Raw genomic sequence first — 21227 nt, 5'->3', positions numbered from 1 at the left:
TCTACTTCCTACACCTGCTTTAACTGATTAATTCATTTTTATTGCACCTCTAACAGATTCCATGAGAAATTGCTTCTACTTTAATCCTCCTTGGGTAATTTGTAATTCTCCATGCAAAGCCCAACAGTATTAACTCGGCCCTATTTATTCTCCCCACAGCACACCTGTTTTATTGCCATAAAACTCCCAAATATTAAAATCCCCTCACTGCATATGGACGCATGATATGTATTTTTTAAATCCATTTCACCGATGACCATGCAATGTTTGTTTGTTTGTTTGTTTTTACCACCAGAACCGTGGAAGATCATGCCTAATAAGAGAACTGGAGAACCTGTTTTTTTAAAAACATTTTGCTAATTATAGTTTTTTTCACAACAATCTATGTAAGAATCACTTTATTTCATTTGTATTTGCAATTACAGTCTATCGGTATAATCTATCTAGACGTATCTTTTTGCTCCTCTCATTAACTCCTGTGTAATCGGTCAATGAGTTTGCAAGACATCATTTTTATGGCAGAAACAGATACACTTATTAAAATATTCTATTCCCACAGCCGCTGTCCTATCTGCCTGGGCCTAAGAAATAGGACTCCACATCTGCCACCCTCTGAAGATGTAAGTGCTTCCGCTTTAATTTCATACAAGGTACTTGAGAAGTGGGACGAGGCATATTTCCTGGTGATAGCAGCCTGGCGCAGGGCCAAGGGAGGCTCAGTGTGAATTGTGGGACTTCACGCAAGCAGAGGATGTCTTTGCTGATTTGTTATTCAATTAGCGGGGTTGCCTGTTTGCTCGAAATGAATGAGTCAGAAACGCAAATAAATGCACCTGCTCCAATCAAACTTTACTGTCTTTAACATATCATAATAAAATGTTTTATGTGTACTGCTCTTGAAAATGCTCTTGTGAGAAACTGGTTTATGTGTTCTATACCCACTATCCAATATGTATCTGCTATATCAAATATTATGATGATTATATTCACTATTACAGTACATTTAGTCATGTAGCTAACACACATATACCGATTGATGTAAAATGAGCGCTAGCATATATAAAAAATTCCTACTGTATATATTTTAAAATCACCAGCATCCCAAGTAGTGATGAATGTGAATTGAAATGGTCAGGCCATAACACTCTGGCAATCCTTGGTCACTTGGATTAGCATGAAGAAGGCAAGGTAGAGACAGGGTGCCAATAATTGTTTAGGCCACTGTATGTCCTCTGCCTCTTCCTCTTCAAATGTACAGTATACTATATTTAGTAGTGAGAATGTTTAAGCATAGTTTTGCTATGGCTGAGGTGTTCCCAGTAACTTTGTATCTGTACAGTTACATTAATGCCTCCACACTTGAGACCTTAATTCAGAGTGCTCGTCATTTCCAAGGGTCCCTTGATACTACATATTAACATCTTTTTGATGTGTTCTAATCATAATGCTGCACTGTACATTTTGGTGAATTCGATTCGATTTTTTTAAGCAATAATGAAGCATTTCCAGGAAGTACTTAATTGTTTAAACAGTGACAAAGCACTGTGCAGTAACTTTGCATGAAAATGACAACACAGCATTTGGTACTATACTGAGAGTATCACTTGCAGTATGTGTGTGGTGGTTCTGTGAGGACTGCCCTCAGTGTGTGGCAGTTGTAGAACATTGCCATTGATATGCATGCAGTGATATTGGACCCTTCTGGGTTACTGCCATAGCTGCATTGTCATGCCCGGCAAATGATAGCCGGCTAAAGCCGACAGCCAGGCCAGAGAGGATAATGCATGTATTCTCAACAGCTCAGCACCAGGGCAACAGCTCAGCACAAGGGATATTATTATACTTCCTCTCCTGATCACAGCTTTTCACCTCACATGCACAGACAAGTGTCCACAGACATGTGTGCCTGCATGCGTGTGTGTGTGTGTGTGATTGCGTGTGGGAGTGTGAGTGTGAGTGTGTGTGCCTGCGTGTGTGGTGAAAGTGAGTGAGTGTTGAGGGTGTGAGAGTGTGCGTGTGTACAGTAAGTGTGTGTGTTTATGCTTGTGAGTGGATGTGTGTGTGTGCCTCTGTGTGTGTGCTCAAGTGCATGTGTGAGTGTGTTTATGCTTGTGTAAGCATGTATGTGTGTGTGTGAGAGAGAGAGAGAGAGAGAGAGAGACAGAGAGAGACAGAGAGAGACAGACAGATTACTTTTTTATTCCACTCGCTGATAGCCCAGAAGAGCGTGACAAGATTCTGGCCCGATGTCTGATACTGTACATATTAGGGGCTCAGCCATTCATCACCAGGCACAGCGTAGTGAAGCGGAGCTTTGCCGGCTCTCCAGCCGGAAAGTAACGAAATTGATTAAAGGACTTTGTTGGTGATGGAAGCAGAGAATACCAAATTTGGCTGGAGCTGCTCCCTGTGCGACCAGAGCAAGATGAAGGGCTGAGAATGGATAATTAAACCAGTGCCTTGTTCACAGTGGGAGTTATGCATCCGCCTGTCATTTATTAAAGGAATTGAGTAAAGGCGCGGGTTACTGTAATATGTATCAGTTCTAGTGAAAGAGGAATTACAGCTGTAGAAAGCAAGTGCAAATGCAGGTTTTAGCATAACAGAGAGCAGCTGCGTGACAAACAGGATATTATGGGACTTTGCTGGAACTGTTCTCAAGAGTCTATTGTTGCATTATTTCTTTCTTAAATTATTGGTGTTTGGATCTTAAACTGTCTGAATGTCCCTGCGGACAAAACAACTATGATTCAATTAAATTTTTGAAGGTGCATATGAATATTAATTTATTTAAGATTCACAATTCACTATTGAAAAGCTGTTCTGTCTGTATTCATCAAATCCTCACATCATAAAAAAAAAAACTGAAATAGTTCTGTCTAAAAAAGAAACTTGTTTAAGTGGTGTCTAGGACTTAGCAAAACATTTTGAGCATGCCTGTGTTTGATCAATTGACAGCATTCATTCATAAGTATAGTTTTCTGAAGACGGTCAATATCAATATTACAATGAAATGAAATAAACCTACAAATAGGGTGACAAATTGTGTCATAAAAGGCATTTGCAACATCCAATTATTCTTGTTGACATTTTCCAACCCATTATCGTATATCAAACCTCATTAACCTTTTGATGAGGGATTTATAAATCATAGCTACTGCCAGGATTTCAGGAGTCACTTATTAGTTCATGACAAAAAGAGCAGACTATTGTCTGATCTGTCATATCTAACCTCTCATTTATTATATAAAACAATATACCAGTGAAGTTTGAAACAAAATGAGGAAATATTTGGAGTCAGAAACATCTTATCTCATGAAGTGATTATACCCCTGATATTAACACTTACATTTTTCACTGAGTTCAATTGAAACTGTGCCTGCTTAATGAATTAGCTAATTATTTGTAAGCTATAGTACTTTCTTTCAGGTGATTGTAAGTAATAATGTTTGTGTTTAGAAATTGGCAGTCAGATATAATTCAGCCTAGATTTTCTAAATGGTTGCTGGGGGTTTGTACTACAGTGAACATATTGTTGTGTGAGGCCTGAGACAGAGTGAACATAAAATACAAGGTCTATTCTGATTTATGAAAGGACGACTGATCTTGAAGACCAGGTGTAAACTTTGATGTAAGATAGAAGGCGAGTGTGAACCTTTGATCGCTTTGAAATGCTGTATCCGATGAAATAATGAAATCAATATGGCTTACACACTTAAGATCTATGCACTTGATTCAGCCAAGGGAAGAAAAACATGGGGCCCAATGCATCAGCAACATGTTCAAGTGTACTATTTATGTTATATATCTTAATATATTTATTTTTGTCTCCTAAGAATCATCGCTAAGTTTATACATCATACAGAAATGCAACATTAGTCATGGTGTACATTTAGACCAGTATATCCTATATTTTCACTTTGCTACAACAGATAAAAATAATTACGTTGCAAATACCTTTTGTACCGCAGCGCCAATTTGTTGGTAACACAAAGTTTTACCAAATAATTAAAGTTTCTCAGGAAGCAGCAAATCCGATGTTTGTGTCTTGAGTCAGGAAAGTATTTATTGCAGGAAGCCAGCATGAAGGATTCACACAAAAGTATCCCTCAAACCATTGGAGTTCGGGGACTTTATACAAGTACATTTGCAAGTATTCAAATTTGGGTGCTAAATACAGTGTGACCTCTGATTGGTCATTTGTTATACAGGGTTGCCCTATAGGCTGCAATTTCTACCGCTGTGTTTTATTGGTTGTCTATAAAACAATGGAAGCTTCCTGCGGACATTAACATGCATATGTGAAGTTTTTGTAATACACAAATCTGTCTGTCTCCCAACATGTACAATCTGCACAAAAAAGACACCATCCCTCCAGTTAGCTGTCATTCGCAGTGGTTTTGCTTTAAGGAAAAGTATATAGTGAAGATAAGCGAAAAAGACTTTGATCTTGGTGAGCACCTGAATGAGAGTGCCTTGTCGGAAACTTCTAGATTGCACTTGTCGAGTGGAGAAACTTTCATTCCTGCTGATCCAGAAGAACCCTCGAAATGATCCATACACGCAGAGTATCTCATTAATTCAGCAGTTATCGCGCAAAGCCCATAATAAGGCCACCTATGCTGAAACCAACCTCACTGCAAAAAATGAGTCTAGTGATATTTAAAGAGGGAGTTATCATTTTATTTAATAACCTGTTAGTCTGGGAATGAGCCAGAGATTTTTAATTTTTCTTTTACAAGATGTGCAGTTTGCAATTGCACCTCCAAAATAAATTTCACAAATTGAGCTTCAAATGAACTGCTAACAGCCAATTGACCCCTTCAGACCAGAATAATGTTCCAAGGATGGGAAAAATTCAAATGTGCAACAGCTGTAAAATTTTATTTTTATTTTTAATAGATTCATGTGGTGAAAAATGTCACAAATCATTTGAAGAAAAGGGCAAACAAGTGGTATACATTATAGTGTGCTTGGGGTTAGAAAGGGTTAAAAATGGCATGAAGAATAGCCTTGAATGTAATGTAAACCAGCAGACAACATGCAACTTGGCAGGACCCATACTTAAAAAATCTCATGAAAGTTGATCTGGTGGTGACACACAATCTGGTTTTTCCAATAAAAAAAATATGTATATATATATTTCTGAGATAGTGCTGCACCCTTCCTTTGATAAGACCCAATTTCTTTGAAGTTAAAATCAAGTCCATGAAAAAAAAGGAAGCAGTCAGTTAAAAATTGGGCTGTCGCCAACATAGCAATAGAATGTGCACATCAGTTGGATTCAGAGCTTTGGAAGGCTCCCCAAACACTCCCCAGAAGCTAGTAGCAATGGACGTCTCCAAGGGCCTAAATCAAATTGGCACTTGGTTCATGCCATTGTAAATGCGGTCATTAAGCAGAGGTTACATAAACCATGCTCATGAAATGTATACAGTAAATAAACATTGCAAAATTTCATCAGGCTACCTTTAGTGTGTAGCATACACACGCACTCAAGCTACTTACTCTGGTTAAATACTTTGTGGGAGAATTCCGTCCAGATTTTACATTACATTACAATGCATTACATCACCATCAAAATTCTAATACACATTGCTGTTGCCAGGGTTTCTTCAGAAGCATTAAAGCAATCGGAGTGTCTCGGTGGCGCAGCCTGTAGAGCACTGACCGCATGCTCATTGTGAGCCGCGATGTCGGCGGTTCGAATCCGCCGTCTGGCATTTGCCGCATGTCTTCCCCTCACTTTCTCTCTATTCTGTATACTGTCCAATAAAGCTGAAAAAGGCCTAAAAAATATCTTAAAAAGAAGCATTAAAGTAATTTTTGTGGACTACCCACCACATATACAGGGCAGTGTTCCAACACGAGTAGTACCTGTTTTAATTAAGGTCATTACTGTATATTACTTGTTTTACCTGCTATCCATCCATCCATCCATCATCACCCGCTTATCCGGAGTCGGGTCGCGGGGGCAGTAGGCAAAGCCGGGTATTCCAGGCGTCCCTCTCCCCAGCAACGCATTCTAGCTCCTCCTGGGGGATCCCGAGGCGTTCCCTGGCCAGGAGAGATATATAATCTCTCCAGCGGGCTCTGGGTCTCCCTCGGGGTCTCCGCCCAGTTGGACGAGCCCGGAAAACCTCCAAAGGGAGGCGCCCGGGAGGCATCCTGATCAGATGCCCGAACCACCTCAATTGGCTCCTTTCGACGCGAAGGAGCAGCGGCTCTACTCCGAGCTCCCTCCGGATGTCCGAGCTCCTCACCCTATCTCTAAGGCTGAGCCCGGCCACCCTACGGAGGAAGCTCATTTCGGCCGCTTGTATACGCAATCTCGTTCTTTCGGTCACTACCCAAAGCTTGTGACCATAGGTGAGGGTTGGGACGTAGATCGACCAGTAAATCTAGAGCTTCGCCTTCCGGCTCAGCTCCTTCTTCACCACAACGGTCCGGTGCAACGCCCGCATTACTGCTGACCCTGCACCGATCCGCCTGTCGATCTCACGCTCCCTTCTACCCTCACTCGTGAACAAGACCCCGAGATACTTGAACTCCTTCACTTGGGGCAAAGACTCGTTCCCAACCCGGAGGGAGCAATCCACCGTTTTCCGGCAGAGAAAAAAAAGAGTTTTACCTGCTATGGCATAGCGATTACAGCTGCGTTTAATGAGAGAGAGATTTGGACCCCAGCCTCTCACTCATCTGAATATTTGTTGGACGAACTCATTACCAGTCAGCTAAAGACGAAATTGCCTCTAGCCAAGGGCAACAGGGTTCTTTTGAGCCTTCGCTTTACCGCACTTCACTCTGTGTACTATCAAACTAGCCGAGTTAACCCTGCTACACTCATCCCCCCTGACTCCCCCTCCTTTTGAAACCCCAGCAGCCACTTTTTCGTTACGACCCCCCCAGATCCGAGTCACGGCAGAGTCCGAGAGATTTTGCCTGTGGTATTTGAACCCCAGCCTTGCACTCGTCCAAAGGTTTGCTTGACGAAAACAATGCCAGTCAACTAAAGGTGAACTCAATCAGGGAGCATTGCCACGGTAACCTACTACGAGCCTTCACTTTCCTGCACTTCACTGTGCTTACTAGCAAACTAGGTGATTTAACCTCCATGTGCTTGCAGAATTAAATATTGCTAATGTCTTGTACCTTGCTAATCTCACTAAGCCCATGTGGAAAGTGGTATTGAGAGAGACGTCTTGGTTATCATGGTGTCAATCAACTTTCATCTGGACATTTTTCTCCTTTTTGGGTTGGTATATCTGTCAGTCTCATCATTTATATGAGGAACATTTTCTTTAACAAAAAATGATTCTCCTTCACAGACAAATTGATGACAAGAGAGGATGTCTTCAATCTGGATCGAGAGAGCTGGCCAACTTTGCAAAACCAAAATTTGGAACAGGGACTGAAGTCACACATGCTAGCTCTCATTGCTAGATATTTAATCTGTCCTCTTAACCATGAACACTTATATCCCAGCACAACAAATGCACAGAATGTATATTATCCTGATTTTGCATGGTCATTAATCCATGCTAATAAAGATTTAGCCACAGTACACCCCACTAAAGCTCAAAACAAGCCATATCTTTTACCATAAGATTATGTACAGAAGATTGTAGCAGATAACAGCTGGTATTGTACATGCGATAGTGCTGTTTAACCGTTCACCACTGAACATTAATAACTTGAACACGTTCGCCTAATATTTTCTTTTGTCTAATATATGTGACAGCTCCCAGAAAGCTTTCAGACAATGCTGTTCGCTCTCAGTTCGCTCTCAGCGCTGTGGCTAGAACGTAATCCCCATTAAGACAGCCATGTGCTCTGAGCCTCTGCCCACATCCCTCCCCCATCCACACAGTCCTCAGCTCTGCATTTTCTGTACAGCGAAGCAATATGATGAACACATTATAAATATGAATGCAGGAATGTAGTATTATTTACTGCAACCGTATCCCTCTGAAAGCGCCCTCTGTTCCCCAGCAGAAATATTATCAGTAGAGAAAACAGATACTGCTTTGTCATGGTAAAAAGGCTTTTTTGCCTCCAGATAAGAAGCTGAAGAATCTTTGGAGACTCTTTGACTAATGCCTGGCCTGGGGTTCCAGACAGGCACATGAGCCTTAAGAAAACCACTGGCAGTTACGCCAAACCATTAATTAATTTCTCTGCCAGTATCAGCAACACAAGCTACCATACAGGTTATTCTTATTGTGTAAAAAATGATGCAAAGATATAAGCACGGTTTATAGTACATAGGTTTGTATTTTCAGAACTGGTTTAATATGCGGTTGTAATAAATAGGAGTGTCGAGGGGTTGGTCATTAGAAAAGTAACATATGTGCTGGTAATGTCATGGCAGGGAGGACAGAGGAACCAGAAGCAGACAAAGGGGTGTGGAAAATGACAGATTTACTGGCAGATGAAGGGGCTGACAGAGCATAATCAGAAACAGGCAAAAGATTAAAAAACCAGGGGGTCAGTCCACAGGCAAATGTACAAAAGCAGATCCAAAAGAAGAGTCCAAAATCAGGCAGGGGTCAAACAAGGTTCAGGAAAACAAGAATAAGGGGGTTAGAACAGGGGGAAGGAATAAAGGACACGGGACTAAAAAAAAACAGGACAAGACGAATTACCAAGGTGCAACTGAAAAGGACAGGTATAAATGAAACAATGAGACAAACTAGGCGGGGTATGGGAGTGTGGGTGGTCTAAAAACTGAACATCAGATGAGACACATAAAAGGGTAATAGCACAATAACAAGAGGGAAATGAAAACACGGACTGGATTCACAAAGACACACATGTAATACAATAGTAAAGTGATTTAAATTACAAATACCCAAAAACTAGCGAATGTTAGTGTGTTAGTATAATTAGTACTGTACAAATTCTATGTTAGTTGGAATTAGTATATTAGTGCTATATACAAATTATGAAAAGGAGAGAAAGCAGGAAGTAAGGAATGCAAGATTGGAAGGAAGGTTGAACCCTGGAACTACCGTAAACACCCGAATAGTAGGGCACGCAGACAGGGGAGTGACTGGGCTCGTAAACATTCAGACTCAGCCATCACAGGGGAAGACGAGTGCAAAGACTAATGAATATAAACAGAACACCAGACATGAATATGAAAAATAATAAATTACAAGAATAACGATAATAAACAATGATAAACTAACAGACAGAACACAGGAACATAACAATGTCAGAACTATTCATAAGGGGTAATTTCAGCAGTCATTTGAAATGGCAAACATTGAATGCATAGCCCTGTCTGACTAGGTCAGATGAGTGTATGTGTCAATACTTTAGTACGGTGTAGCGCAGTGCCATCATTAAGGACAAATTTGCCTCAATAACCTGTCATCATCCATCCATCCATCCATTATCTTAACCCGCTTATCCTGAACAGGGTCGCTGGGGGGCTGGAGCCTATCCCAGCATACATTGGGCGAAAGGCAGGAATACACCCTGGACAGGTTGCCAGTCCATCACAGGGCACATACACCATTCACTCACACACATACACATACATACCTACGGGCAATTTAGGCTCTCCAATCAGCCTAACCTGCATGTATTTGGACTGTGGGAGGAAACCGGAGTACCCGGATGAAACCCACGCAGACACGGGGAGAACATGCAAACTCTGCACAGAGAGGCCCCGGCCGACAGGGATTCGAACCCAGGACGTCCTTGCTGTGAGGCGGCAGTGCTACCCACTGCACCATCCGTGCCGCCACCTGTCATACAGCACTTTAATATTTTCTGCATTTTATTAATCAAAGCTTCATTGGCACTTCTAAACAGAGGTTTTAACATCTAGTCTGTTCTGTTTTAAGCACTGCTTCTGTAAAGGAAATGATGGAACTTGTTTCTGAGTCAATTTATCTGAAAGACAGATTTTCATACTGCAGTAACAAGAGCATATATCTGTGGTTGCAAAACTATTAGTCGGAACTTCAGAATTGTGAATTACACTGATAGTCATATGAACACCGAATCTGTCACGTGCTGCATTTAGTTACGGCTAGCTATATTTCAATTAGGGCTGGAGTCACCCGACATGTATTTGCCTATTAAGTGAGCTGTGGGCCTTGAAAGTTTGGGAACCCCTGAAGGGTGTTCTGTATGCCGCGTGGGATTACAATTAATGTTGACACGGTCAGATCTTGTCTGTGTCTTCTCAGAACATACTGTGACTAATGGAACAAGACTCTCACATGAAGGCATGTACTGTATTATAATTTGCTTGATTGTAGCACAGAATATTACAACCCTTTCCATTGTATTACTTAGTTTGTTTAGCAATATTACATACTTTTTTGATTGGTGGGTAGGTTAGTTACTGTAATTTCATATGTGGCACCTACAGTAACAGTGATTAATTATGTATGTACAATTCATCATTTCTACAACAGTGTCTCTAGTATTGTGTGGAGCTCCACTTTCTCCATTCAATCTATATATCTTTATCATAATTATTGTATACATAATGGATAAGATGCATTACTTATGTATGTATACATATTATGAAGTGCTGTGATTTCACTGCCGTACATAATCAGCTACCTGCTTGCAGCAACTTGTGTTGCATTTCAGATCAACTGATAGATACAATAAATGGAAAAGATAACACTTTACATTGACTTGCAGCTATACCTGTGTAGTTCAAATGAACATTTCAAACAAATTTTGCGACAAGAGGTTATTATTGAGTCAGTCAATAATAGTTACAGGTACATTTAATTACTTGGAACAACAGTTAGCAGTATTGTTTAATATGAATATTAATGTGAATGTGTAAATAATTGAATTACACTCATAGGTCATATCTTCATGATACACACCAAATAAACCACGCCTGTTAATTTCACAACATGTCTTCATGACATGGAATGATTTCATTTTACCAGGGCAGATGTAACACAGCTGGCCATGTATCACGTGTAATTAAGAATACCACTAACTGCGGTTCAATGTTACCTACTTTGAAGTCACTCAATAATAACCTTGTTACCAAATTAGTTACAATGAATTAACACTGGGATAGCTGCGATGTAATGTAATGTGTTATCAATATATTGTATATATGTAATTGCATAATTAGTGAAAGTATTTGTAAATCGGTAATTTAATGTAACAGTAAGTGCAGCCACAAGTGTGCGACTGTTTCCTTAGTAAATCGGACCCATCGTGTTTATGTTTTTAGGCCTTCAGAATACCAGTTTTGCTCTAACCATTTTCACAATAAGATCAATAAAATCCGGCCAAAAATAGGCTGTAAGGCTCTACCCCTTTGACGAGAAGTTTAATGGTTGCAGTCTTTTATCGGTTCTGAAAAGATACTGTAATGCTTGCTTTTGGAAATGCAGCCTGTATGAATGTCATCTCCAGAGCCTCAGCTGGCTGGCTCCCTTCCCCAGTTTTTATCAATAGAATTGATCTCCCCGTGTACTTGAAGAGAGCCAGACCTTTTATAGGCGGCAGCTAAAACAGGGGGAAGCTAATCCACAGGAACAGAAGACGACCGCTTTCTAAAGCGCTGTATGTGATTACAGCCAGAAGATACAGTACCTCTCTGATAGAACTTGGCGGGTGTATTTTAGAGAGCAGCTGGAAGAACTAAGCAGAAAAATTAGGCAAAGACAACAGAATAACATATTTTATATCGCATCACGCCCACCTCTGCATTATGCCCTGGTCAGTGTCAACTCATTACTTTATCATTAATGCTTTCCCATCACAAGTATGACTCATCGTAATGCTTTTAAATCACAGCTTTATACCAGAAGTGCAATTGTGCAACTACTCACGAACGGAAAGTCAAGCTGCATCCTGACATTACCTTTTGTTACTATTTGGAAAGTACATGACAAGTACTACAGAGCCTTGTTACATTTTAAACGTTCACCAAATGTATACATATTAATAAGAGCATCATACACTACCCCGGTTGAAACAATAAACAATTATTTCCAAGACCAGATAAACAAGTCATAACAGGATTTGCAGTTTTCAAAGGAATTTTCCAAGAGAATGCGTTTTTATTAGTATTATTTATATTTATTTATACAGGGTAGGTTGACTGAATGTACATGCTGTTTTACAGCAATACCCAGTTTCCAAGCCCCAATTACCCTAGCCTGCATGTCTTTGGACAGTGGGAGAACACCGGAGTATCCAAAACATGCAAACTCCACAAAGGTCCTAACCTGGATTCAATCTTCACTACTGCTCCACTAACCTTACATACAGCCCTTTTAACACAGTTGATTTCTATTTTAATTATGTTTTGGTAATGCATTTAGACTCACACTATTAGTTATCTATTAGACTGTATTTCTTTGACATATTGGTCTTCTGCTGTAGCCTGTCCACTTAGAGGTTTGATGTGTTGTGTGTTCAGAGGTGCTCTTCTGCATACCACTGTTGTAATGTGTGGTTATTCATGCTACTGTTCCTTTCCTGTCAGCTTCAACCAGTCTGGCCCTTCTCCTCTGACATCTCTCATTAACAAGGCATTTTTGCCTGCAGAACTGCAACTCACTGGTTGTTTTTGGTTTATCACACCATTCTCTGCAGCTCTAGAGACTGTTGTGTGTGAAAATCACAGGAGATCGGCAGTTTCTGAGATACACAAACCAGCCTTTCTGGCACCAACAATCATTCCACGGTCAAAGTCACTTAGATAACATTTATTCCCCATTCTGACATTTGATCTGAACAACAGCTGAACCTCTTGACCACGTCTGCATGCTTGTATGCATTTAGTTGCTGCCACACGATTGGCTGATGAAATATCGCTGGTGTACAGGTCTACCTAATAAATTGCTCACTGGGTGTATATGTATCAGAGACAAAAACAGCGTTGTTTGAGGAGTCGATAGAGCGGAAAAAGCAGATGGCTGATGGTTTGGGCTATCACTATGACATACCGCTGCTGTCCAGCACAAACTGCTTCTCTCTTTGGCATTGTTCCATGTGTGGCTTCATTTTTCTATTAAAAACCCCCCAACCCGCACTCACGCATACACACATGCAGACACACACACACACTCGCGCACACACACTCCATTTAAATGCTTATATATTGAAAGCAGCCACGGTACGGCGCAGTTGTAATAGGTTGATAAATCAATACGTTCTTTTATATACAATTATTGCTTTATTCTGGTGCCGATGCTGCAGAATAAATGTCAATCCTAAAAAAAGCCCAGAGGACAAAGCCTCCATGTTATCAGTGTGTATGCAAAGTAATAGAGATACCATAGAGCATTTTCCAAGGAATAGGCTTTATTATTCTGTCAATGTCAAGCATTTTTCTACATAAATAGCAACCACATGAATTGAAATACACGACTAGATGCATATGGAAATGTTTTATGTGACATCACACTGTACTTGATAATATTTGGAGTGTTGGTGTAATTTTATTTTTAAATAAAGCTAGTTCAGTTTCTAAGAATTATGAACTGAGCCCTCAAAAACATATTCATATTAACAACAATACACCCCACAGTAATGGCTGCTATTTACATAACCAAACTAGGGAGACTGAAAGAAAGAAAGAAAAAAAACAATAAGTGGAAACACAGTAGGTATTGACATTCTTTATGAAATTAACTTTTATATAAGAATAACATTTTTTTCATGATTGCCTTGAAAGTCGAAAGGCTCAATAAGATACATGAAATCAAAAAATATAAAATCTATTAAATATTCAAACATTTAGCTGGGCTTTGGCCTCTGCTTTGACCAACTGCAAAGTGATTTTTCTTACGTAACTCATTTGAGCAAATGCTACATGTACAATAGTTTCACGCTCGTATGGTGTGATAGTTTTCACTAAGCGTGGCAGTTGCCAATGTTGTTGATTCTTCATTTGCACAGATAGGTTACTCAAGGCCTCACCTACTCAAGGCCAAAGCACATTGCCATTTGATTGAATCAGGTCTCTTTAACCCAAAAATTAAAAGTTAAATTTGTACAGGTCCATTCCCCAAATGCCCTAAAATAGGGTTTAAGAATGAAAATGCATAGAATATGTCCATCCAGGGAAAATTCATCTAAAAAAGCACGTGAGCTTGTGCTAGACCAAAGTCCAAGAGATATTTGGAAAGTAGAATTACATCTTTTACACTGCCCTCCAAAGTTTTGTCTTTCAAATCTTTTTTGGACTTTTTTATCCGAAAATCCTTCAAGAGTGTCTGTCTACATTAAACTCCATTCAGCATACAGGCTAACACAAGAGAGATCATTCCCCACTAATTCTCAATAAATACACCCCACACTCGTAGCAAATGTATACATTTCGTATTGTTTCAGCTGTACCTATGCTCACGTTGTGTCTTGACTTGCCAAATATAAATAGCAAAATAGCAACAACAACAACAACAGAAAAACAACTATGTCAACAGCTACACTTTATACCGTAAAACCACACCTCATTAGGACTAGACACATTTTTCAATCAAGTTCGGTTTGTGCGAATACCAATATTACCAGCACATTTTCACCTCACCTGCAAATTACTTCACTTGAAATGTTCTTATATTCCAACAGTACATTTCTAAAGACTTTTATTGTTAACTGGAGAATATTCAAATGGCTCCCTCTACATAATGTATACTGCAATATCACAAGTCAGGACATGTGTTAAATAGTCATTGCAAACATCGTAACTTGCATTGTAAAGGGACGATAATAATGGAGCTGTTAATTAGACAGAAAAGGGGATTCGCCAGTCGTAATTAAACCCTTTATAAGCATGGATTTGAAGTCTCTGACCAGAAAGGAAGGTTAACTTTAATATCCAGTCACTATGGGCATAATTATACTGCCCTCCTGGTCTTCAATGGGTTTTCCTTCAAGGCACAAATGCAAGATTTAACAGCGCAACAGTGCAGTGAAGGTGCCAAATATAAAAACCAGTCAAACTCTTTTCCTGCTTTTACTGCCACAAATCGCAGCTGCGTGTTGAATAGGTTTCATTCTGGCAGTGAAACTTCACTGCAACTGGAGATAAATTGTTTCTCTTTGTATCTATCAGAAAATTGATTTTTTTTTTCTCCTAAAAGCTGCAGGACCTTCAGAAATATTGGCGTTATACACACAAAAAAATAAAAAACATTGCTTGCTCTATTTTCGGATGAAGGCCCAACATCCCATACACATTTTTTTACAGGTGATTTGGTTTCTTCCTTGCTTTTAGTTAAACTCTGAAGAAGGTAAAGAGGGTGTACATTTTATGATCAAATTCAGTACAATAACGTGCGGATCCACACATATTACACCTCTGCCACCCACAAGACCGTGTTACCTTTCGGCACGTCAGTAAGTTCACAGTTGAGCTTGTTCAGACGCCCATCCAAAATGAACACAGACTCCCTGGAGGGGGTCATGAGGAACTGGCCGAAGAGGCCACTGTCCACGACGACGCGGTTCTTCTGGCTCCAGGGCCATTCGGCTGTTCTCATCGGCTCCTTCAGGCTCTTGATCATCTTGACGGTGCCTGAGTCTAACTCGATGTACAGGACATCGGTCTGCAGGCCCGAGCTGGCGAACACGTTGTACTGGTGGACCTGCGTGAAGGAGCTCTGGAAAGCCACGTCAGATATGTGCAGGTTGGTGTGGATGTCGAAGGGCTCTCCGATCTCTCCCCGCACCGTGATAGACTGAATCCTCATCAGGCCTTCCTGGTCGTCGATGCTGACCAGGTAATGACCGTCCGGGGAGACGTACGGGGTGCCCGTGACGTCGCTGTTGTAGCCGATCACGGAGTCTGTCACGCTGTCAACTATGAGCTGGGGCTGCACGTTGCCGGCCATGTCAGGCCTGCAGCTGATGAAGTAATACCCTCCCAGGTGTGTGTAGGCCAGGGATTTTGGTATACAGTCGTAGTCTTTCAGGCTGATGCTATTCACGTACAGTGTTGTTTCCAGATCGATTTTGTGAAGCGTAGGCTCGTCCTTATGAAGAATAAATCCAAACCTGCAGAAAAAAAGAAGACAAAATGGTTTTGACTCAAAGGACAAACGGGCTCAGTCATTCTCCTCTGTTTGTTTTGTGTAATATTACTTGAAGATGATGAGAATATATTGAGCAGTCGGTTGTACATACTAAAAAAGATGAAGCTAATCTGTCAATCAGAACTCAGTGTTTCTCATATTTTTCCACCCGCTTGAATATTAACCATGAATAAGGGACCCGAGACAATCAGAGCCATTTTACACAGTAATTACAGTAAATGAAAAATACAATTTAGGCAAACCTGGAAACTGTTTATACTTAAGATTTGAATACTGTAAACTATTACACCTTTGTTAAAATCACCGAAGGGAGATGGCGGTTAAAGCTATTAAAGTGAGGATCAGTTTTCAATTAAAATACTTTTTGAAGGTTCCTCAAAATAATAATGGAGAATCACAAGACACTTTGAAGAAACCAACAGTAAACCTACTGGGAATTTGAAAGCTTATTGCTGGAAATCAAAGAGTGGACTGTGATTCACTGCATTTATTACAAAGGTATGTTAAAACTCAGAGGTGCTATCTAATATGACAGTTCTTCAGAATCTACAACTGAATTACAGTACAAGCAATATTACACACGCCTTAAACAAACTCCAATTTCATATACAGCACGTAATAATCTTATTAAACTGCATTCACAGTTGCATGGACGAGTGGAGGCAGAAAGTGCTTTTATATTGCAATTCCAAAACCTTAACAGTAGCCAACAAAAATACATGATTAAACATTCTACTTATTCTAATTAAATCATTGGGTACCTCCCAAATCAAGTTAGGCAATGCTTTATAGACAGTAAATATGTCTATCTGTCAGAATGTGTTTGGTCATACCTCTTTTGAAGGGCCTATTTGTACTGGCTGATAGGGGGAACTAAACGTCCTACTACTGATTAATGAAGGGAGATTCAATCCGTGAAGGATAACAGCCCCATCCTATTGATGGCCACTTCCATCCACACATTGGGATGGGGTTCACGGTTAGGCCAAGCAAAATGCACTAAATCTGAGGATCTACTTGGACAAATAATATTTAATCCCATGAAATCAATTATGGTCACACTTATTGTCAACAGGGTGACAAACCACTTCATAAAGTTCTTTATTTATTATCAGGTGAGCAAAGAAGATGAGAATACATTAGATTTTGTTATAAACCATTCTGAAGGTGTACATATAAAAAGGCTGATTTATGGAGATTCACAGCTGGAGCGCTGGTCAAATATGATGCAAATTTTAAACGTTGAATCTTATTTTATTTTGAACCCACGCAGATTGAAGTGACTGCTTTAAAGGTGGAGCTCATCATTATCTCTGTACAAGCAGTGGGTGGGGGGGTCTAGGTTGTAAGGGACATACAGACGAGCTTTCAGCTTTGACAAATGGCAACCAACTGAAACAGCTGAGATATGGCCAGGGGCCATGTAGACAAGCTGAGTATGTAAAACAGTAAACGCGCGTGTGTGTGTGTGTGTGTGTGTGTGTCCGTGAGTTTGTGAATGTGTGTGTTTTTATGTGCAAGTTTGTGTGTGTGTGTGTGTGTGTGTGTTTATATGTGCGAGTGTGTGTCCATCAGCTCACAGAAGCACTTTTAATATGATTCACAAAGTGGTGCTTTGCGTAAAACACTTTGAGAGACATGGCATTTTTATGTGCTGAACTAAAATACGAGTGAAGTACAGAGGTGAAAAGATGAAAAACGCAGGGTCTGATGCCAGGCTGGCTGTAACAGGGAAGGACAGAGAGGCCAGATGGAAGGCCAGCGGAAAAACAGAAGCTGGGAGGAAGAGGGGAAGATGGAGAAAAGATGGGGAGTGTTTCAGAAGAGGTCATAAAAGAAACGTTGGAGTGGCCGGGTGGAGGCGAGAGGAGATGAGTGGATATTCGGCGCGTGAGATGACCGTGGAATTAACCTTGTCTCTGCAAACCTGCAAGAGCTCAGTTTCACCAAGAAATAGGGAACGCACAGGCCAGTAACTATCGGGGTATTACAGTATAAGAGTGATGGAGCTTGCTAAAGTTACTGAAATTACTAAAGTTTTTAAAGCACCAAGGGCTCTGCTAGATACGTGTGCACTCTACTCCCGAGAGACTTAAATGAACATGCCAAAATACAGATCCCCATTTTTTTTTGCACTGTTGCATATACAAAATACAAATCAATATGTGTATAAATTATGTGTACACCGTGATACTGCCTATTGGAATATCAAAGGAACACCGTGGTCCTCATTACCTAGAAAATATTGTGTTTTTACCATTTCCAATATACTGTCTGTGATAGTGTGCCAGAGGTGTACTGACTTTTAATGGGTTTTTTAATAGATTTTGTTTTCATTGTGGTTTGATGAGAAACATGTTCCTCATGAAAAATCAATGAGAATATGATTTGCAGTGTGTGTTTCAATTAATAAGCGATGGAAAATGCAGGCTACTTATTTTCCTGTTGAGACACAGCTGTTTAACAAATTAAATATTTACTCAACCAAACTAAATTTACCCTTTGCTCTTAAAAAACCTATTCCAACGAATCTGATTGGTACTGTGTGTACAAACGGCTTACAACTGATGGATGCACACAAATGCAAATGAATACACAAATCATGGTGACCAAGTTAGTTTGAGCAAACCTCAAGTAGTTTGTGCAAAGACTTGCATTTGGAAAATGATCTATCGTTCATCTTGATGCATCTGTCTGGATGCATGACAAAAGGTTGGTCTTCAGAACACATTACACAAGCCATGCAAAGGCACAAACCAGAGAAAATTCCAACCAATGAAGCAGCAGAAACCTGCTCGCTCCAACTGACAGGAACGTTACATTTTTAGCTACCCTTACAAATACAAATGTTTACTTTGAATATATTCTATTGCCTAATTATTTTATTGGGATTTTAGACAAGGTGGACACAAGGATCAAGTGTAAAAACATAATTAATTCTTTAATATGGTTTATAATAAAGTAATATACTTTCTTACAAAGAAATATAATTACATTGTAAATTGCATAACAGTGCAGCATTCTTATTCCGTGGAATGACAAGGTGCAATTTCCTTCTGGTTATTCTGGTTAACCAACTTTAGAACATGTATCCTACTGCTGTAGTCAGATAACAAATCCCCTAGTCACTTCTAACACCCAATGAGGCTTTGAAGAATCAATGCTGAAGTCTTCCTTAATATTACAGTAGTTTTATACCTTAGCTGTGATCTTCAGTGGTTTGTGTTCTGTACCTCAAGCTTTAGGTATTCCAGGTTGACTGTTTTTACAGCAATAAGGGCTCTGTTCACATGTTCAAATTTCAGCCTCAAAGGTACTTCAAATTCAAATATCCATAGCTCTGAACGCTTAAATGAATGTCCTCCTTCTTTGAACTTGTTCGCAGAGATAAATGCCACAGACTTGGTATCCACTACCTCCAGAATGTTCTGCCTACACAACAGTAAATGCCAGTCAACAGCATGACTTAGAGCATTAGCGCATGACTTAGGCATGGCCAACATAATAGTACTGTTGGAATTACCACATTATGTGAAAGGATTGTTATCCCTTGGTATTCAACCAACAATTTGTGTGTGGGAAAAAAAACTTAATGATAAAATGTTTCATTGATGGTTTTATTTGACAGCTTTTATTTAAAGGTATTTTTATACATTCTTGTTTCACCATGTAGAAATTACAGCACTATTAATAGCACCGTCTATTTGCATAAAGTTGAGCAGATAAGATGCTATTGTACACTATGTATATCTTCTTTTTTTTTACAAATCTATGAAAATACCATTTAAGAAAAGCTGATGATCTGCACTTAAACTATATGTGAATTGTTTGATTACAAGTCTAAAATTGTTCAGTGCAGATCCAAATCAAGAAGAAGTAATGAGTGCCCTCAAACATTATAGAGTGCACTGTATGTCACTGCTTTCTCACCAGATATGAATTCATATGAGCATTTATGGGCTACCCTAGCATGACACCTGAGACACAGTTTTCCACTTCCATCAGCTAAGTGTGAATTGATTCTCCACATGAAAAAATGGGGTCATATACCCACTGCGGAATTCAAGGCGCTGACAGGCTCAGTGTGCCGTGGTCTCATTCATACATGGTGGGCCCACGTTCTATTACGCGACTTTACTGTGATGTGTCCCTTCGCTATTTATACCTCCGCTTTATATCCGAGGTAACGTCATGAACAGCACAAATTCACTGTTCAGCTTTAAGATTTTTTTTTTAAAAGGCTACAAAATTACATGCAAGATAAATCAATTAAAATGTAAAATAACTACATTTTGACCAGTCAGCAATCCCAGTCGAAAACAGCCGGCGTAAATTCTGTTATCTCAAGTCTCGTGGGATTACAGCTGGTGTTCTGTAATATCGACAGACCCTCCTTCTCTGGCACTGTCTCAGCCCAGAGAGGGCTGGGAAGGATCATCTGCATGGGCAGCCGTGCGTAGGCCCTAGCCAGGCCCTCTGTGAGTCTTTCCATTATAATGCTGATAACGCTCGACGGGGAGACCCGCGAGCCCCACTACACTCTCACGCTGTGGGTTTACAACCCCCGCCTACAGAGGGCCGGGCGTGGGGTGACAGCGATGCATGAAGACCGACAGTCTGACCCAGATGTCAAACACAGAAGATCTGGAGGAGCTTCAGATCAATGCCTCTCATCTCCCAGCACACTCAACTCACAGCTCGCACCTCCTAAAATGTAGAAAACGATTACTGAACTCATGGTGTGAGCGATTATTAAATATGGCCTGAGCAAAGGATTTGAAATACTCATTAGCATGTGATTAAATTAAAAGGTAGCATAGATCTGTCAACCTGGGAGAGTGAGGGGATTAATGTTTTGCCAGTGGAAAATGTGTAAAATAGTATTGCTACAGTGGTGCACGCCAATAAGACCTGAGGAGACCTGACCTAATAAGTGGTGTTGCTGAGTAATAGCAAATCAGACTGCCTTATCCTGCCTTAAAACATCTCTTGTGGCTTTGTTCTGGAATACATTAAAAAACAAAGATCTGAAAACACTAATTGCATTACAGTTATTTAATCCACAGCGATTTACAGTACAGCTGATTTGACTAAGCAGGGGCCAGTCCCCCTTGGAGCAATGTGGGGTTACGGCCTTGCTCAACGGCCCACAGCAGCACAGATCTGGAGATTGAACCACCAACC

General features: G+C 40.2%; 1 protein-coding gene across 2 annotated transcripts in view; it reads right to left on the bottom strand.

Moving 5' to 3' along the window:
* Positions 1–13288: 13288 nt before the first annotated feature.
* Positions 13289–21227, bottom strand: part of fstl5 (follistatin-like 5) — a 126893-nt gene continuing 118954 nt past the window's right edge. For both annotated transcript variants that reach the window (XM_061252033.1, XM_061252032.1), the window contains one exon: positions 13289–16005. In XM_061252033.1, coding sequence (XP_061108017.1) covers positions 15303–16005 — 703 coding nt within the window. In that variant the 3' untranslated portion in view covers positions 13289–15302. The remainder of the gene's footprint in view (positions 16006–21227) is intronic.

The sequence above is a fragment of the Conger conger genome, chromosome 8 (assembly GCF_963514075.1).
Source record: "Conger conger chromosome 8, fConCon1.1, whole genome shotgun sequence".
In the NCBI taxonomy this organism is placed as follows: Eukaryota; Metazoa; Chordata; class Actinopteri; order Anguilliformes; family Congridae; genus Conger; species Conger conger.
Note: the sequence above shows the minus strand (reverse complement) of the source record. Positions and strands in the feature narration are given on the sequence as shown.